Below are 19,905 nucleotides of genomic sequence, written 5' to 3'. Positions count from 1 at the left end.
AATAATGGTCACCTTAATATAGTGGCCATATATATATATATTATAGGCAGGCTACTATATTAAGGTGACCATTATTTCATTTAAAAAATAAATTCGACCTCACTTTTGCACACTGCCTCCGAAACTTTCGTCCGTCAAAAAAAATATTCGGATCAGGTTCGGTTTTCTGCGTTTTTCGCATCCGTGGCATGCATTTTGAGAGACGTTTTGACAATTCAGAGCCACCGTACGCGAACGCAAAAATCCCGAATGCCATCTGACAAGTTGATCCACGTTGCCTACAGCACAAAACAGCAGCACTGAATGACAAACAACGTGAGGAATACAAAGAGACCGAATATAAAGACATATTGTGCCAGTAGCAAAGCATCAAACTGAGCCACTGACATCCTGAAGTAAACTTTGAAACGCTCGGGATAATCACGCAGCTCCTTGATGAGGTGAATTCTCCTTTCTCTCTATGCAATCTCGAAATTGGATGGACCCAATATTTCCTCTTTTTAAGGAGAGGACAACTAAATCATGCTCACTGCTTGAAGACTTCATTTTGTATCGTTTTGCTATTTTTTTCGTAATAACGCATTCATTAATGCGCATCGGACTCAGTGTGCAAGGTCTCTGTGCGTGACGAATTTTTAGGATTACGAATACGAAAAAATGCATGCGAACTCAGTGTGCAAAGGCCTTAAAACACATTTAGGCAATTACCAATGCGTGCAATTATCTCTTTCTCTCGCACACAATCACACACACACACCAAGCAGGTGACTCAGAGCCTTTGTTTCAGTTTAAAATGAGGTCAAACAGCATCACAGCACAACAGGAGAGAGAGAGAGCAAGAGTATATTTCAGCTGAAAGAATCATAATTACAGAACAGTCTTCAGGCAACTAGATAAACAGAAGCCCACTCAGAAGAACATTTAGATGTGTATTCATATGTACATTCAGAATTGGCCAAATAAATACATAAATAAGAATAAATTAACAATAAGTATTACATAAAAACAAAGTCAGAAGACAGTCATTCCTAGCTCAAAATATTTTAACCAGTTCCCACACCAGTATACTTTGCTATAGTTGAAAATACTGGCCCTATTCATGCCCAGCACTGGGCAGTCCCTTTGAGTTAGTGATGTGATGCCCCAGTGTAAAACAATACAGTAGTACTTTGTGTAAAGAGCATGTTAAAAGCTTCTTTTCTATAGCTACATTGATGCCTTTGAGCACACTATCTGTAAAGCAGAAAAATAAAAAACATTCTAATAATAAGTTAACAGAAACATGACTAACCTATAAGATTTCAATTATAGTGGTCCAGAACTAAATCCAAGACAGAGCCGTCTATGCAGTGCTTTTAAAGTATCTCACAGACTTGAATGTTTGTTTAGCGGCCCTACTTGTGATAATTCAGTGCAAGTTTCACTCTTTGAATCCAACTTGTGCTCCATCCTCTCACTTCAACACCTAATAATACTGTTTAGCATAGAAATGGCAGTCCCGTTTGTGAGTATGGCAAAACAAGCAGGCCTAAGGGAGGCACATGACAACATTGTTACACCGATGACACTTTTACCATAAAAGTGAGGACTAATTGGCGACAACACGTCATCAGTGGACCTCCTAAATAGCCTAATAGAAACAAAAGCCTGACAGCTCGAGAAGCGGATAAACGTCTTGTCAGCTTAGAGAAAGACCACAGTTGTTTTCCATTTAATGTGCAGATTACCATCAGTGGTAGTATGGACTCCGTATTGTGGTGTGGATCTACTAAGAGGATAGTGAGGGCCATTATGCTTGCAGTCTAAACCCTCACAAAAAACGATTGGCTCAGGTTCGTCCGAGTTCCTTGTCAACTTCAGCCTGGTTTTCAAGTGCAGCGTTTCAATGGGCAGTTCGGTCCCTTCCCCCTCCGTCCGACATCTGGATCTTAAAAGGATTGGAGTACTGCAGCAGAGATATGCTAATGCATTACCTCAGCCTCATCCAAATCCTTTAAATGACTCCCCTTCTTTTTTTTATAACTGCTGATTCACTAACTAACTGGATGCAGACGCTGCCATCTTGTTTTCAGCTGCGATGAGAACCAGGCATGGGGAAAAAAGGAGAGATGGATAACTGGGAATAAGCCATGCATCTGAGGGTTGTTTCGAATCAAACAACTTCGGTTTTCACTCTTTTAGTAGTTGCTTTAAACTTATCCACCCTTAATGAGGAATAGAACTAAATAAATAAAGATTCTAGAAAAATCTAAAATAAATTCAAAATCTATTTGGAATTCAAACACAAATATTAATAAAAATGTATATACAAATTGACAGAGAAATTTCTGTTCCCTTTTTCGTATCCTCTATGCAACTGTAACAAACAAAGAGACAGAGATACTCGAGAGAGGAGAACAGGAGGGATCTTTCAATCCTACTATCCATCACTCATTTTAAATACTGTTCCTGCTTCGTCCACATCAGTCCCTTTTTCTGAAGCTTTTGACCATGGTAATTTACAAATGACACACAAACCCTGCAAAGCAGCAGATGACATTTCTCCAACCTACTGCTCTGACACAGAGGATGTGCATGTTAGAGAGAAAATAATCATTTGGTTTGGTCTGAAGTCTTATTTTTCTTCTCAAAGAGAGGATGGTGGTGAATAGTGAGGGTACACAGCTTCAGTTTCTTTGCCTGCGGACCGACGCTGCAGGGTCAAAGAAAGATCCACCCATTGAACTCAGTCCATCTGCCTTCTTTTTCCTATTGGCCTAAACCTAACAACCCTGCACCTACATCTCTATTTCTACCCCTCTCTCAGTGCGAGTCAGTCTCTCTTGGGCTGTATCCATTGGCAGGGGGCTGGAGTGAGGTTTTCGGCTCAGAGTCTGTGCTGATATTGGCCGCTTTGTGCCGTGAGGCTCTGGTGAAGAGGCGGAAGGCACCCCTGCAGATGAGGGAAAACCAGTAAACCTGCGGGGCCATGAGCAAAGCTGCACCTGCGTTATACTGCCAGGGCACAGACAGCGGCACCATGTAGAAGGGGATGGATGCGTACCTGTGATAGGAGCACAAACAAACATATGCATAGAGTCAGCTTACAGTGAATAACACCGTGTCTACACCGACAAATTCGGTCTACACTGGACGCAACAAAGCGACTTTCATAAATGCATTTGTTCTTTGTATCGGAAGCAGCATGAGCACTTGAAGTACGTTGGAAATAGAACAAGGAATCAGTTTACCATTAGGAATTTGTCATGGCGCGATGCATCCAGTGTAGACAACATCACTGATTATAATGGGTTTGTCGTGTAGTGCCGCTTGCGTCTGGTGTAGACGAAGTGTAAGGCAGGGGTGTCCAAATTCAGTCCTGGAGGCCACTGTCCTGCAGAGTTTAGCTACAACTTGCCTCAACACACCTGGCCTGGAAGTTTCCAGTTTGCCTATTAAGACTTTGATTAGCTGGTTCAGGTGTGTTTGATTGGGGTTGGAGGCCAGTGGCCCTCCAGGAGCAGGATTGGACACCCCTGGTGTAAGGGATTATATGTATTCACTATAATCAAAGTTCCTTTAAAAAAAAAGTTTGACCACTCTGTGTCCATATATGCAGTGGTATATATATTTTCTGCATGTGCAGTCCCAAGCATGCATTTCAGGACACTGGCCGTTTCAGTGGGAACCAGAGTTTCTAATGGCAGCTGCAGTGATTTGATTACTACCAATAGGTTGTTTGTACATGACGTCACAGCAGCAGCGTGAATGAGTCTGGAGGGCAGGGAGTGATGTTTCTATATAGGAATCCTATCAAAAACTCAAAATTCGCTTGTTTTGTGTCGTTTATGGTTGCTCAAATCGATAAAATCGAGAATCCAGAAGGGGTTTATATCGTTTACATAACTTATACCGTTTTTTATAACTTATTTCGTTTTTTAACTTTAAAATTTGTAGCCTTTTATACCGTTGTGTCTGCTGATACTTAAATGAATATGGATACCTGCTTACCTTTTTGACTTGGTTAAATATTCACATTCTTCATGCTATCGTTTGCAGGGAGGAGAAGATATTTTATCCTATTTCATTATAATTTGGTATTTTCACTTCAGTTTTGTAGTATTCTGTTTACAATGTTGATCTGGTTACCATGAGAACAGTGTCACGCACTGCTGCTTCAGCCATCGTATGGTAGAAAATGTCCAAATAAAATAAATGCGTTCAACAAGCTGACAGATGTCGATCCATTCATTTGTTGGAAGCGTGTAAATGTAACTAGTTTTAATGTTTTTGTAAATATTCACAGCAGCTTCACATCCTCTATATCTGCCTCCTTGATGGCAGGAAAGTCTTTTAATTCAGCGAAAGAAAAAAAATAAATAAATAAAATCGCCCCTCTTCATAACATAAGGATCGCGCCCAACATATGTTGTGATTTTCTGTTTATACCTTTCTAAACCAGCAAAGAAAGGACTTTTCTCCATCTCTTCCATTCTAATTTTCACTGCTTTCACTTCCGGAATTTCACGCGTCACCAGAACCACGTGATTGCAAACAACCTATTGGCGAACGGCTCTTTTGTTCGGGAGGCGGGACTTAGTCTGCCATATTGCACATTGCACTTTTGAAGTAATGAGTGAATCAATCTGATATGTATACACACAAACACACTGTCTTTAGGATAATGCAAGTAACTAACATCAAAATTATACAAACTTGATGTTTCACACTTTTTGATCAAAGAAACTGGATGACTCTTTGGAAAAGTCAAACTACTTTTGTGACCTGACTTTGAAATGCAAAACTGCACTCTCAGAGCAATTTTCATGATTTGTTCAGTTTTGGAAATAACATTTAAAAAAAAATTCTCTTATATTTCTAGTTTTTCCATGGAATTCCTGGTGCAAGCAATTTCAACTTGTAAGCTGTTTGTTTGCCAGTAAGACAACACTGGAGGACAGATGTAACTCGGAGGACAATTGTCAAGTCTAAGGATTCTCAAATCTCGTAATACCAAAACAACACAACTCATGACCTTTAATGGTTATTACAGTAGTTTAGGAGGAATCTTTAAATAACTCATGTTCAAAACTCATTCCCGTGTCGAGACTGAAAAATACGACCAAAAAAGAAAACCTTCAGATTTAAGATTTCATGTTATCAGTGGTTATCAGATATCAGAGGCACTTTGCCTCAATGGAGAAAGAAAGAGGATAAAAAAAGAAGGAATAGATGATCAACAGAAATAGAAGACCTAGTAAAAGACTGAATGATTAAGAGTGTTAAACAGTGATCATACCTGCCGTAGGCGTAGTAGAGGTAGGGGAAGAGAAGAACTCTGCAGATGAAGAAAGTGACCAGCATAAGAGCTCCATTGACTTTATGTAGGAGAGTGTGCTGTTGCTTGTACTGAGGCAAAGAAACAAAGGAGAGCAGGAAGTAGTGAAAGAGAGAGTGTTTAACAGATAGAAAAAAATTATTAATAGGCAGAGCAATGAACTCTGACATCCGTGATTCAATATTCCCCACTACACATTTAACACTCAAGGAGTGAAAGAGACATGTACAAGAGAGTTTTTAGTCTGTGAAAGATCACTGTCATTCAATGAGATGTTTTAAGATTAGTAAGTCTGAAAATTACCCATACACTATAAAGAAAAGAAAGAAATCTGAAAATCTGCTTGTCCAAGTCATTAAAAAGAAAGATACTCTGACATAAAAGAAAGTCAGAAAGATATGGAAAGATGTGGTGAGTGAGTGATTGTGGTGAGTGAGTGAGTGATTGTGTTTAGTACCTGGATGAGTATTTTTCCCAGACAGACAGACGGGGTGCTGAGTTCTGCCAGGAACATCACACCCTGGAAATAATCCCCTTTGCCCTGTCTCCAGAACTAGAAAGAGAGGAAAATAAAATAGGGAAAAGATACAAAAAGGAAAGGGAAGGATGAGAAAATGAAGGAGAAGGAAATTACAGAGGGAAGGGGAAAAGGACAGGAGGAAAAGGAAGGATTGAAATGGAAAGGGAAAATGGAAGGAAGAGGGGAAAAAAGTAAATTAGGAAAGAAAAGAAAAAAGAATGGAAGGGAATGGAACATGCATAGGGGGAAGAGGAAAGGGAAATGAGATGACAGGAGAGGAGAGGAAAGGAAGGAATGGTGGTATTACAGGAATGAATATAAAGTTCAAAGCCAGGGAAAGGGGAGTAAACAGAAAAGAAGAAAAACACGAAAAAAAGAAAGTTAGAAGGAGAAAGGGTAAGTAAAATGGAAGAAAAAGATAAAGAGAAAGGAGTGGAAGGGTAGGGAAAAGAAAAGGACAAGGATGAAAAAGTGAATGGGTCGAGGATACAGAAATGGAAGGGAAAGGGAATGAGGAAGAGGAAAAGGAAGAAAGGATAAAGGAAGGAAAGTAGACAAAGGAGGAAGAAAAACAAAACAGAAAGAAAAGGCAGAGAAAGTCAGAGTTGTGTCAGATGTAGAAAAGCTTAGTGTGGTTTTATCAGAGGAAAGTGCTGCAGAGGTTCTCCTGTCTTATCAGTCCATAACACTTATAGCCATTTAAGTGCAGCTAATGCTAGGGTGCTGGCTGCTGCACTGCTGCCGACAGCAACAGTCTCCATGGATACAGATGGAGAGTGATGGAGAGTATAATCACAGGGTGAAAGTACACAGGCCCATTTAGGACAAGTTCGACTCAGCCACACTTCAAGCCACCTACATAGCATGATCTCATCAAATCACTCTTAAACCGTCACGAAGCCACTGCGTTACTACACTCCAAACATATGGCTCTGATGGGCCTCCGAAATCATATTCCAAAAAAGATGTACTTTATGTGTGTGCGTTTATGAAAAAACGTATGGTAACAACCCTCATTTCACTCACCACGGAGACAGGGAAACAGACAGTAACCATGACGACATGGTGCAAGACCATAAGGAACTCTCGGCGCAGATAGCCACTGATGGCTGACCTCATCGGTTTGGCCTCGCTATCCTCCTCGTGATCCTTGACCTGAAGTTTGTACCAGTAGCACAAGAACATGGCATAGATGTCATAGATGAAGTAGGGGACCGCAAAGAGGATGTAGCTGCTGGTGAGCCAATGCCTGGACAGAGGGAGAAGAGAGATACATATGAAAGGAGAGTGAGAAACCCCCAGTCGTCCTTTATATTTGATAAGGACTTATAAAAAATAAAAAATTTATGCTCAGAAAGGCAACAAATATTTCAAACCAGTGCAGATTTAAATTAACTTTCCATGACTTATTTCCTGATATTTCTATAAACATGTTCAAGGTGCTCAGTACTGCACCTGGAGGTTACAGGCATGAGTGTTGGGCTTGAAAACACTGTATGTAAAAAAAGAGCTCCTCTAAGATGCTTGTGTGTTGCATGTAAGAGAAACATTCATAAAGGTTTAGAACAACAACATGAGAGTGAGTAAATGACAACATTTTAATTTTGGGGTGAAGTATTCCCTTAAAATTTGACTAGCAAATGAAGCACTGTAGAGGCAGTAAAACGTCTCTGTGTTCCCAAGATAAATGTGGACACAAGAGCAAACAATTGTCCTGAGTCAAATTTGATGCAGAATTGTGAGGACAAATGTATGTATATTTCTGTTGTTCTTTTGAACTTCCTATTCATCAAAGCATCCTGAAAAAATGTATCATGGCTTCCACAAAAAATATGAAGCAGCACAACTGTGCTCTTTGATAATCTTTCATTTGAAAGCCACATTTCTAACATCTGTAAGAACTAGGGCTGTAAAGCAATTAAAAATGTTTAATTGCATGATCGCCATGAATTAACTCGTGATTAATCGCGACATTAATCACACATTTTTATCTGTAATCTTTACATTTTTTTCCGTGATAAAACAGAGAAAGCTCAGACAAACAGCTGATCATAGCTGTTCAGGGCAGGTTATTATTCATCATCTCCACAAATATATCTAGTAGTAGAGCTAATGCAAGGACTAGAATGCAACTGGGGTTATCCTTTGCTGAAATTTCCTCGTTGTCATTGAGAGCACAGTTCATGGTTGCATAGCAATGACAGATGCCACTGCAGTGCAAGCGCTTTGGAAAGAAGGATAAAGTGGCGCAGCTGCGCTTTCCATGCTTTTTTAGACACGACATGTGAATGGCTGCATCTCCATTTCTCCAAGTAGGGGCTAGGCCACGGATCAAACAGAAAATGTGTTCTACATGAATCGGTCGTTAATAAAATTAGTGCCGTTAAAATGAACTTGCGTTAATGCATTATTAACGCATAATTTTGAAAGCCCTAGTAAAAACGCATTTGTCCATCTTAAAAATCTAATTTATGACAAATGCCCTCTATGACAAATGCAGAAATGTTATTTCATGACCTCAAGGCTAGATTACTGTAATACTCTACTGGGTGGTTTCCCTGCATGCTTAATAAACAAACTCCAGCTAGTCCAATACGCAGCAGCTAGAGTTTTTACTAGAATCAGGATGTATGACCAGATTAGCCCAGTTCTGTCAACACTGCACTGGCTCCCTGTTAAACAATGCAGACATTTTATAATCTTGCTAACTACTTACAAAGCACTAAATGGTTTAGCTCCCCAGTACCTCTTAAAGCATTATAGCCCTTCACATCTATTGCGATCTCAAAATTCTGGCCAGTTGATAATACCTAGAATATTAAAATCAAATGCAGGCAGTAGATCCTTTTCCTATTTAGCACCCAAAGTTTGGAACAGTCTTCCTAGTATTGTTCAGGAAGCAGACACACTCTGTCAGTTTAAATCTAGACTAATCTAGATGGAGGTTGGGTTCCTTGCCACTGTCACCTCTGGTTTGCTTAGTAGGGGACACTTGTAGGTGACGTGACCTGACTGAAAATGCAGCTTTGCCACCACTGGAATAAATGACATCTTAAAATAGAAGTAGAAGATAGTTAACTTCCGAGACATGACGTTCTACGCTACACCATGACATACTACGCTATGTCCTACATTATAATGCGTTGTACGTCATGTCATTGTGTAATATTTTGTGGAAGTTGGTGCTTTTTAGACACAAGTCGAATGTGCATGGCTGTCACGATATTACTCACAACCCATTGCTCTTTGAAGGAGGATTCAGTTCAGAACTAAAAACACAAAAAATATTTTTTTTTAAAACTACAACATGCCGGATATGCGCGACCTACATTTAAGTAGAGAGGTTTAGATAAAGTGGTTTGAGTGACTGATAATCAAAATTGAACCGGAAAAAAAAAAAAAAAATGTTATCCATATTATATTTCATCAACAACAATGTTAAATTTTATAAAGATGTGTTTGGCCACTAACTTATAAATACATCATTATGCAAAAATATGAGGTTCTCTGCATGAAAGACCCACATCTAGAAGATCAATGTGCTACTTATCTCCCCGATATTGTAGGAAATGAAATTAAAAATGTGGACGATGTTAACTGTGACAAGATGATTGACAGGCAAGTTTACAGTGACAAGATGCATGTAACTATGTGACACAGCGTCCAGTTAAAGGATTAGTTCACTTTCAAATGAAAATTTCCTAATAATTTACTCACCCCCATGTCATCCAAGATGTTCATGTCTTTCTTTCCTCAGTCGAGAAGAAATTAAGGTTTTTGATGAAAACATTCCAGGATTTTTCTCCATATAGTGGACTTCAATGGCCTCCAAACGGTCGAAGGTCAAAATTACAGTTTCATTGCAGCTTCAAAGCGTTTTCATTTTCTAAAAAAAGAATTAGAATTCCGGCAGTGTAGACGCTGCTAAGTGTATTACTGTGTATTACTTTAAAGTTTAAACTAAATTGTCATATATAATATGCTAGTGCAAGTATATAGTTCAAACTTTGCTAAGTGTATTACTGCCCTCCTCAGGTCAGTGTCTAGACTGCCGGAATTATAATAGAAAAGAAAAAGAAGAGAGCTAGTTCAAGATGAGCATTTATGGTTAAAACGTATATAATTTTAATTTTTTTTTAGAAAATGAGCGATGGTTTCTTTAGATAAGACCCTTATTCCTCGTCTGGGATCGTGTAGAACGCTTTGCTGCACCGAAACTGTAATTTTGACCTTCAACCGTTTGGAGGCCATTGAAGTCCACTATATGGAGAAAAATCCAGGAATGTTTTCATCGAAAACCTTAAATTTCTTTTCCACTGAAGAAAGAAAGACATGGATATCTTGGATGACATGGGGGTGAGTAAATTATCTGGAAATTTTCATTTGAAAGTAAACTAATCCTTTAAAGACACTATTTTATGACGTGATAGTGTGTCCCAAAACTTGTCTACAAAACTTGTCTTCTGCTACACACTCAAAAGTATGTACTTTTTCTCCACGAAAAGAGTACATACTTGTAGGGCATAGTCTAAGTAGGTGAATTGAGACACAGCATTAGTCTAATTTCCAGACTTGCAACACATACCCTGAGTAATTGAGTTTACCTGGCTTAAATCATTTATGAAACATGATTGCTGACCTATTTGAGCTGCCATTCTTAATTCGCTTGTGGACCTTCGGGTTATGGCACAAAATAAATGAGATAACAGTTCAAAACAAGATAAATTTGATTAGGTGAGGCAAATCAAATTAGAGCCAACCGTTTTCCATAAACCATTAGCGTGAACACATCGAATGGGTTTCACAGAGTGTTAAGATGCAGCTTTAAATTATGAACTGAAACCGCTGACTAAAGCTGTCACAAAAAGTTAAGTCAAGTTTTTCCACAGTATTTTGCCAGTCTACTCTCGCTCACTCCCTTGGCTTGGTGTGCCACAGTGGATTTACAGATAGAAACTAATTAGGTTAAGAGCCTAATTAGATTATTCTGACATAAGGTGTACATTGGAGGAATAGCACATTCTTAGAAACGCTCAGAGTGAAGGGAATACTTTTGCACTCCTACACTCCTGGGAATAACTGCATAGAAATAAGAGAATTCTCAGGTGTATACGCAAATTATGCAACACAAATGAAACAAGGCGAGAGAGACACATGCACATGGGAACAAAAATAAACAGCAAAGTAAAGCAGCGCTGAGTGTAGTAAAACAGTAAATCCTCCTGCCTATAAAATCAACTGGAATTACAAAAAAAAAAATTAAAAATTTCTCTGTTCTATTTCTAGCCATAATGCACATCTTCAGCTGATACTCACTGGTCCTCAATGATGTCTTTACAAGAACAGGCGATGATGTACCCAGCAGAGGATGCCATAATGGCTTGAATGGAGGACACCAGTCTGAGAAAAAGTGAGAAAAACCACAAGCATGAAAGAAAGCCAAAGCAGAGAGCAAAACAGACTGCAAACACCCTTAGATAAGAGATATTTGAAACCATTAATAGCAGATTTTAATGACACCAGGATATTACACAGTAGCTTTCCTAGCTAATCAGAAAAAGGTCAATGCATCAATGCACTGCAACTAAACAATCTTTACATGCAACGCCTTCAGCAGATCTTAATCAGACACATTTCTTGTAAAAAGGCCTTCAAAACAAGATAATAATCTCTAGCATAAACTTAGTTTCACATTTAGTGATAGACCAGCAAAACCTACCAATAGTTATATTTTTTGTGACTTTAACAAATATTTCAGTTTAGCAAGTGAACATTTTATTAATGCAGTTTTATACCTACACTCACCAGTCACTTTATTAGGACTTCCCTCTGCCTTCATAACTGAATTATGGATGTCACGGTGAGGAAATTTTGCAACAACACTGAAAATAATTGGGTGGGGGTGGGGTGTTGTATTTTGAATGCATGTTCGAATTCACGATCACACGTACGGTCTTATAGGCCTATAATTTGCAGGCATCAGGGAGCAGCTATCTATATGCAGGGTATTAATATCGCTTTTGGATGTGCACTCGCTTTTCACTTCTGCTTTCATTATTTGTGTATAAGGTGCGGCGGTACTGACTGCACATTTTACAAGATATGACATTTGTCATGATCTGTTGCACACCAAATCCTCTGCCATAGTACAGTCAGTCATCTCTCCTTACTCTCTGCACATGAGAAGTGAAATCTGACTCCTGCTGACTGTGCTGCTGTGACTCTGCAGCTCGTGCCCTGGGTAAAAAAAAACAAGTACACTTCTATAATGTACTTAAAGTGCTCTATTTTCAGCACTAATTTTGTTTAATATATTAAAAATTCTTCTTTAGTACTTAAGAATATCAAGTGTCCTCAACTGTGCAATTTTGAGACACCATGAAATAAGAACTAAAATGTGCTTTTAATATACTATCTCTGTATTTAAAAAAAAAAAAAGTAGTTTAGCTACCGCTATGGGTTCAAGTGTACTATAAGTGGTAACTAAATATATTATTAATACAGAGAGAGTATACACAGTATACACATGATGCATTTGCAGCACGTTTAGATTTGTATCTTTATCTTTACCTAATGCGAAACATTAGTAAACCACAGTAGATCACGTTTCTTTATTTAGAGCAGGCAGTCTCAAAGAGCCCAAACACAACATAAGACAATGGGTGCTTCTCAATTCTTATTTGTGCATCCTTGTTTCCTTTCCTCGCGTCTTAGCTCCACCCCTTCAGGATGCGAGGGAAGGACGCAAGGAAAAGATGCGAGGACGGAGGAATTGAATCAAGTGAAAGGATATATCCTCGCTTCCTTTAGCGTCACTTCAAAGCGTCATCAGCTGCACTCGAGGGATCTACCCATGCTGTTAAAGTTTGGTTATTTAAAAAATATATATAATAAATATTAATAAAGCAAGATGCCCATTTTAAATATGTGAGATGTAAAGTTTATTTAAACTGCATACATTAAAGCATATATTTAAATTATTGTGACATATGAAGGGGGAGGAGAATTTATGCGTGCACATGTGTATCTTCGCTCATAACTCCTCGGGAAGCTTCCTCACTCCTCGATCCTCGCCTCCTCATGGTGCAATTAGAGAACCGAGATGTCCTTCAAGATGGCTGAGCTCGATCGGTATCCGGGTCATATGATGGAGGATGGAGGAGCGAAGAAACAAGGAGGGATTTTTAGAAGCACCCAATGCGTAGATCACGGAGTGACATGACATGCTGCTTGGCTAAAGCTATAGGACTTCCGGGATCTGATTGCGTCGCGTTCATGACGCAGTGTTTTGAACGTCATTTGAAAGTTCAACCAACGGATCCCAAAGGCTGTCCAAAATCGCAACCAGTCAATGTTTTTCCAATGTTCTATTGTCCAATTTTGGTGAGTCGGTGTGAATTGTAGCCCCAGTTTCCTGTTTTTAGCTGACAGCAGTGGCACCTGGTGTGGTCTTCTGCTGCTGTAGCTCATCGGTTTCAAGATTGCATTCATAAATGCTCTTCTGAATACCTCAGCTGTAACGTTTGGTTATTTGAGTTACTGTTGCACTTCTATCACCTCAAATCAGTCTGGACATTCTCCTCTGACTTCTAGCATCAACAAGGCATTTTCACCCAAAAGAACTGCCACTCACTGGATATTTTCTCTTTTTTCAGACTGTTCACTGTAAACCCTATAGATGTTTGTGTGTGAAAAATCCCAGTAGATCAGCAGTTTCTGAAATACTCAGACCAGCCCGTCTGGCCTCAACAACCAGTAATCTAAATCCCCTTTCTTCCCCATTCTGATGCTATATTTGCACCTGAGTCTCCTGCAACATCTCTTTAAATACTCAGACCAAGACAGAAACTTCTTTCAAATGGAAACATGACTTCACAATTGGAATTTGCATTAATCAGGGTCCCAGACTGAGTAGTTTACACCTTTTGGAGACAGAAGGCCATTTGCATGAAAGACCCTGTGAAGGTGGACACACCCATTACAGAGAGCAAAATATCTCTAAAATCTTTAAACCTTTATTACCTTCTGGTTTACTTCTGTGGGAATGAGACCTTTGTACCAGTCGCACTGAGAAATTTCAAATGATACCAAACATGTATAATGTTGTATGATAACTGTTCACATTAAACCATATAGATTTTGGGTGAATTTCAGGTCATCTTTGCATGTAGAGAGAAGAGGGGGGCGAAGGAAGGGAGATGTAGATTAAGGCATTGCTGAGGTGTGATCGACTCAGTGTGATTACGTCTCAAATGGGATGCTAATTTTGCAAGAGAGAGTTTGAATGTTAATTTCCTTTGTTTTCTCAACGAGTAGCCCTTTCTCAGTCCAGACAGTCCGACATTAGTCTTACAACTTCAGCAGATTGCCTTATTGACCATGGCTGTGTCCCAATTCAAAGGCTGCATCCTTCGAAGGACGTGGACTTCAAAGGCCACACCTTCAAAAGTTCAGAAGGTCAGACTGGGCATTATTAAATGGGACGGTCTGGCCAACGGAAGGCTGTTCTTGTCACATAGCAACTGTGACAGCTGCCATTGATGAGTGACAGTATTGTTTGTAGAATTTTTTGAAAGTTATATTAAACTGTCTAAAAACAAAATAGGGTTCACAAACGGTCTAAATATGTTCTAGCTATGTGACAAGTGAATGATATGTATCATTCACTAGTCACATACTGATGCAGATATTTATCCTTTATCAATTTAGCATTTTTTAACAATCTTAATAAATCACAAAAAAATACAATTATGCAGCCACTGCCATGACTTTCCCGTTTCTAAATGTTCTTTACTAGCATATAGTTTCTGTGAGGCTAAAGATAATAAAAGCAGGTAACTTGAGCCTGACAGGACCTCTCAACACATCTCACTTTCTCTTTATTTACCTGGACGAGACAATGACAGCATCCTTCTCGCTCCATCTGAGCCCAGGACCATGTTTCAGGAATCGTTTAGACAGTAGGAAAAGGCCGGGGAAGAATATGGAGCCAGCTGCAAGGATGCTCAGCATAATCTCGGGAAATGTTGCTCAACGTCACTGTCTGTCTAAAGGGGATAAATATCACACATTTTAGTGTTTTGTTTGAATGGGCATCTGAAAATATCCATATATGTATTTATATAATAGAATGTATACAAGAACAACCTTGCCATTCATAAAAAAAAATATATATATATATATATATATATATATATATATATATATATATATATATATATATATATATATATATATATATATATTTTTTTTTTTTTTAAATCATGTTTGTTTAGTTAGTGACAGACATTTTGCTTCATCATTTAGAAGATTAGCATCTGCATTCATACTCAGCATTATAACTTTATTCTCACCAAAATCTGTTCACTGAAAGAAAGGAGAGAGAAGGGCAAGGCAAAGACAGAAGGACGAAACAAATGGGGAGAGTAAAGAAGGAAAATTAGGCCACAAAAATCCACATTAGAAGTCACAACAACAAACACATACCTTAGAAAATGCAACGTACATAAATCGTACTGTGCCAGATTACACAAACAGTTTAACTTTAAGTACCACTGAACTCAAGAGTCAAATTCAAGGTACACATTGCAATGGCATGACATGGATAGATTCCCCAGATATCTTCAGACGATTTCCGATGCAACTGCATCCCTTCACTGATCTCATTATTGCACTGTAAGGAGTCCTTAAATTATTCCAGATGACTGCCATATTTATATTGAAGCAGAAGAAGCTGGGATGGAGGGAGTGTCTATACTAAAATAGGAGCGGAAAGGATTAAGCAGCAAGAGATTTAGAAAGATTACTGCAGGGAGAGGGAGGGGAGCGAGACGAGGGGAGCCCGAGAAGAAAGAAAGAGGGAATGTGGGAGGGTAGAGGCCGACAGGCCATAATTCTGTGGTACAGCAAGGGAAACCTTGTGGGAGGAGGTGAAAGGGAGTGTATTATTCACATTATTGCTACATTGGGACTGTGGGTGCATATCTGCAGCAAGCCAATCACAAAAGCTGCGTAAAAAGTCTTCAAAAAAGAAATAAAAATCTACAGCAGCCAAATCAAGAAGTGCATGACAGTGAATGTGCTTTAGTTTATTATTCTGAAGCTTGTACTAACAAATATGTTCATGCAACATGCAAATAATTCAAGAGATTAAACAGCACACGCGAATCCTATTATGAAAACATAATGGCGCAGCACATGATGCTTTTGCATTTCAAACAAACTCTAAATCTCCCACAAACTATATTATAAAACCCTCCGCCGTTCCCTTACGTCATCTCAGGTCACGCTCTGATTTTCTCCATTCATATAAACGACAGCAAAGCAGCGTGAGCAGCTCGCATATTCACAAAGCTACCTTCAGAGCTAGCAGGCTAGCGGCTTCCATCCTATTGTGTCATCGCCAGCAGTCCAGCAGCACACGAGGCAGAGGGAGTCTCGTCGAGACCTCTAGCTAACAGGTTGTAGGCGATAGGCCTGCTGGCTGTATGTGTGTGTGTGTGCTTACGTCAGCCAGTAATGAATTGCTTTTTTCTTCACATGGTTGATGGAAAAAAAACAATTGGTAAAATGGGGATGCGCCCCCAAAGCCCCAGATACGATATTGTACAGCAGTCTGGCCATGTAACTCTTTTGCTGTAACCCATTCAGACCCAGAAACTAAAAAAAAAAAAAAAAAAAAAAAAATCCCAGCATGTCTTATTTATACACTAAATAAGCCATACATTATATTCAATTACAAGATTATATAATAAATATATTTATTATAGGACATTGCGATATTTAGCTTTTCGGCGAGATATATTGTGATATGAAAGAAAATTCACCAGATGACTTGAATAGCTCTGTTTGGAAAGAATGAATCATTCTAGGATGATTGCGGTGATTTTGTAGGTGAGTGAACATGCATAGAAAATAATGAACAAATTACAAGCATTAGATAATAGAACAAAGTGAAATGAAATAAAAAGTGTTTTATATATTTTAGGTAAGTCTAACAGTATTCTGGTACAAAAATTCAATAATCAAATGTAAAATAACACTTCATAGTCTTCAACTTATAAATTAAATATAATTAATCTGTGTTAAAACTACAAAAGTGATTTGTTGTTTGATTAAAGGTGCCATCGAACATTTTTTTACAAGATGTAATATAAGTCTAAGGTGTCTCCTGAATGTGTCTGTGAAGTTTCAGCTCAAAATACCCCCATAGATTTTTTTTAATTAATTTTTTTAACTGCCTATTTTGAGGCATCATTATAAATGCGCCGATTCATGTTGCGGCCCCTTTAAATGCTCGCACTCTCCGCCCCCTCCCGAGCTCTCGACTCTATCACTGCATAAACAAAGTTCACACTGCTAATATAACCCTCAAAATGGATCTTTACAAAGTGTTCATCATGCAGCATGTCTAATCGCGTAAGTATTTATTTGGGTGTTTACATTTGATTCTGAATGAGTTTGATAGTGCTCTGTGGCTAAAGCTAACATTACACACTGTTGGAGAGATTTATAAAGAATGAAGTTGTGTTTATGAATTATACAGACTGCAAGTGTTTAAAAATGAAAATAGCAACGGCTCTTGTCTCCGTGAATACAGTAAGAAACGATGGTAACTTTAACCACATTTAACAGTACATTAGCAACATGCTAACGAAACATTTAGAAAGACAATATACAAATATCACTAAAAATATCATGATATCATGGATCATGTCAGTTATTATTGCTCCATCTGCCATTTTTCGCTGTTGTCCTTGCTTGCTTACCTAGTCTGATGATTCAGCAGTGCACAGATCCAGACGTTAATACTGCCTGCCCTTGTCTAATGCCTTGAACATGAGCTGGCATATTCAAATATTGGGGGCGTACATATTAATGATACCGAATGTTACGTAACAGTCGGTGTTATGTTGAGATTCGCCTGTTCTTCGGAGGTCTTTTAAACAAATAAGATTTACATAAGGAGGAAAACAATGGAGTTTGAAACTCAACGTATGTAATTTCCATCTACTGAACTCTTGTTATTCAACTATGCCGAGGTAAATTCAATTTTAAATTCGATGGCACCTTTAACATTCATGACACAGAAAGCAGCAGGGGCTTCTGTCACTTTAAGACCGAATGTGCTGTTACACAAAATATTGTTACACATCCGTTTTTTTTCTTCTCAATTTTAGTTCACCTAAGCAACTGTGTTTATGAGGATACTACTCAATGTTTTACGTGCACTGTCTGTTTAGGCACAAATAGACGCCTCAGAGAACAGCGATTCAGTGTTCGTGTGCATCTGCGGTGTGTGTGTGTGTGTGTCTGTGTGATAAAACAGCAGCACAGAATAGAGTTCTCCATCTTTGTGCGCTCAAATGGTTTAAAATTGCTTGAATGTTTAAACTGACAGGACCTAAAAGAAAAACTTTCATTTTATGATAAATCAAATTTTGCAAATAATCTGAGAATCATGTGCATTTTGAATTAATAAACATATTCCTTTTTTAATTTCATTGTTGAAAGAATACCATTCCAAAATATAACTATAAATACAATACACTAGCTTAAACAAAGAAACGAGTCAAAAAAAAATCATATTGGAAAAAGTATGTTCCCTATTTATGGTTATATTTCTCTGCAGGGCTCAAACCAGCTCATATATATTTTCTTATAATACTATGCCACACCACTGACACAGCTTTGTCATATCGCCTTAGAGACACCAAGTTGAATGTCATTACATGAGCATTGGTCGGATGTCTATTTCATTCTACAACTTTGGACAGGCATTGTCTGAAAATCATCATTTTGGTGAAGATAGCACACAATCTATAGACTGTATTACTGAAACCATATCAAGCAGTATTATACATAAAAATGGCAAAGAAAAGTGAGACAAATTAGGGTCTGAATGGGTTAAAACATTCATAATCGTTGCTGTATAAAAGCAGCAGTGGGACAGGGTCATACTAGATAAGAGCAAGAGAAGCAAGCCAAAAAAAGATGAAGATTACTTTAAAGTTGAGCGGCGTCGGTTATGGGGCAGGACAATCCTGTCACAGTCTTGCAGAAATCGGATCACAAGGTCCATGAAGCATCTGTGAGACAGTCGACATGATGTTGTCGATATATCCCATAAGCTCTCGATCCCAGAAAGCTTCACAGTTTTGGTTGAACAGCACCTGCTGGGAAAATACAAGTGTTAACATATGACAATAAAGGGAAAGACACAGTACAAGGACGACCAGTATTAATGCAAAGTTTGTCTGTCCTCATCCACCTGTCCAGGAGACGAGTGCATCCCTACATATAAGAGAGCTGATCCGCGTCCATCTGGTCTACACAAAGCTCTTAACTCAAGCTGAGTCAGCAGATCAAAAGCTGCAGTGGTCAGACAAGACCACACTCAAACACTGGCCTTGCAAATGACTTATTTCAATGAAAATGTAAGCTATCCGTGGCAGAGAGCGGATACCTGCGCCAGATGGAGGAGAGAGAAGCAGGTCTCCAGGCAACCACTTTGGTCCCCGGTTCTGCCTCTCTGACCAGCTCACTAGGATTAGACAAAATAGGTGGGCATCGGGGAAGGCAGGGAGGGTGGAATGGCTCTTATTTGACTACAAAACATGTGCAAATCCTGAACCAAATGCCTAAAGTTATCTAAATAATGGCGTTATTCTAATTCCCCAGTATGCAAAGTAGAGAAAGAGAGTCACGCTAGCTTCCAGGCTAGCGCTGTGCTAACATGACTCAGAGCCTCGCCGAGTGGATCAAAACAGCCGTGCTCTCCGTTGTCTTTGTACATAACCTTTAACTATTATCGCCGGAGAAGTCAGGAAACATTACGCGGAAACGGAAAAAAAGCTGGTTCAACTTACTGTGCATCGCTCTCGGTTCAGAAATCACGTCTTTTCGACTGGTCCCAGTCCTAAATGTGTTGACAAGAGATTAATTTTACTTTTAAATCTGCACCGCGACTCTTAGTAACTAACCGCTGATTGGCTACGTGAGACGAACACGACAGATTTTCCGTTCATTTATTGGTTTAACGTTTGATTGACAGTAAATCTGACCAATG

General features: G+C 38.9%; 1 protein-coding gene across 3 annotated transcripts; it reads right to left on the bottom strand.

Annotated features, from left to right (window-relative positions):
- Positions 1-854: 854 nt before the first annotated feature.
- Positions 855-19,791, bottom strand: tlcd3ba (TLC domain containing 3Ba). Of its 3 annotated transcripts, XM_067381701.1 has the most exons (9): positions 19,706-19,791; positions 18,842-19,012; positions 15,167-15,203; positions 14,725-14,884; positions 11,154-11,237; positions 6,864-7,086; positions 5,775-5,870; positions 5,279-5,388; positions 855-3,043 (listed from the first exon to the last, which is right to left on the bottom strand). In XM_067381701.1, the coding sequence occupies exons 4-9, from the start codon at positions 14,847-14,849 to the stop codon at positions 2,803-2,805; spliced, it is 879 nt and encodes a 292-aa protein (XP_067237802.1). In that variant the 5' UTR covers positions 14,850-14,884; positions 15,167-15,203; positions 18,842-19,012; positions 19,706-19,791; the 3' UTR covers positions 855-2,802. The 3 variants fall into 3 exon arrangements, with proteins under 3 accessions (XP_067237802.1, XP_067237800.1, XP_067237803.1); XM_067381699.1 differs by lacking the exon at positions 15,167-15,203; XM_067381702.1 differs by lacking the exons at positions 11,154-11,237; positions 15,167-15,203.
- Positions 19,792-19,905: the final 114 nt, after the last annotated feature.

Source organism: Chanodichthys erythropterus, chromosome 3 (genome assembly GCF_024489055.1).
Source record: "Chanodichthys erythropterus isolate Z2021 chromosome 3, ASM2448905v1, whole genome shotgun sequence".
NCBI classification, from domain to species: domain Eukaryota; kingdom Metazoa; phylum Chordata; class Actinopteri; order Cypriniformes; family Xenocyprididae; genus Chanodichthys; species Chanodichthys erythropterus.
Note: the sequence above shows the minus strand (reverse complement) of the source record. Positions and strands in the feature narration are given on the sequence as shown.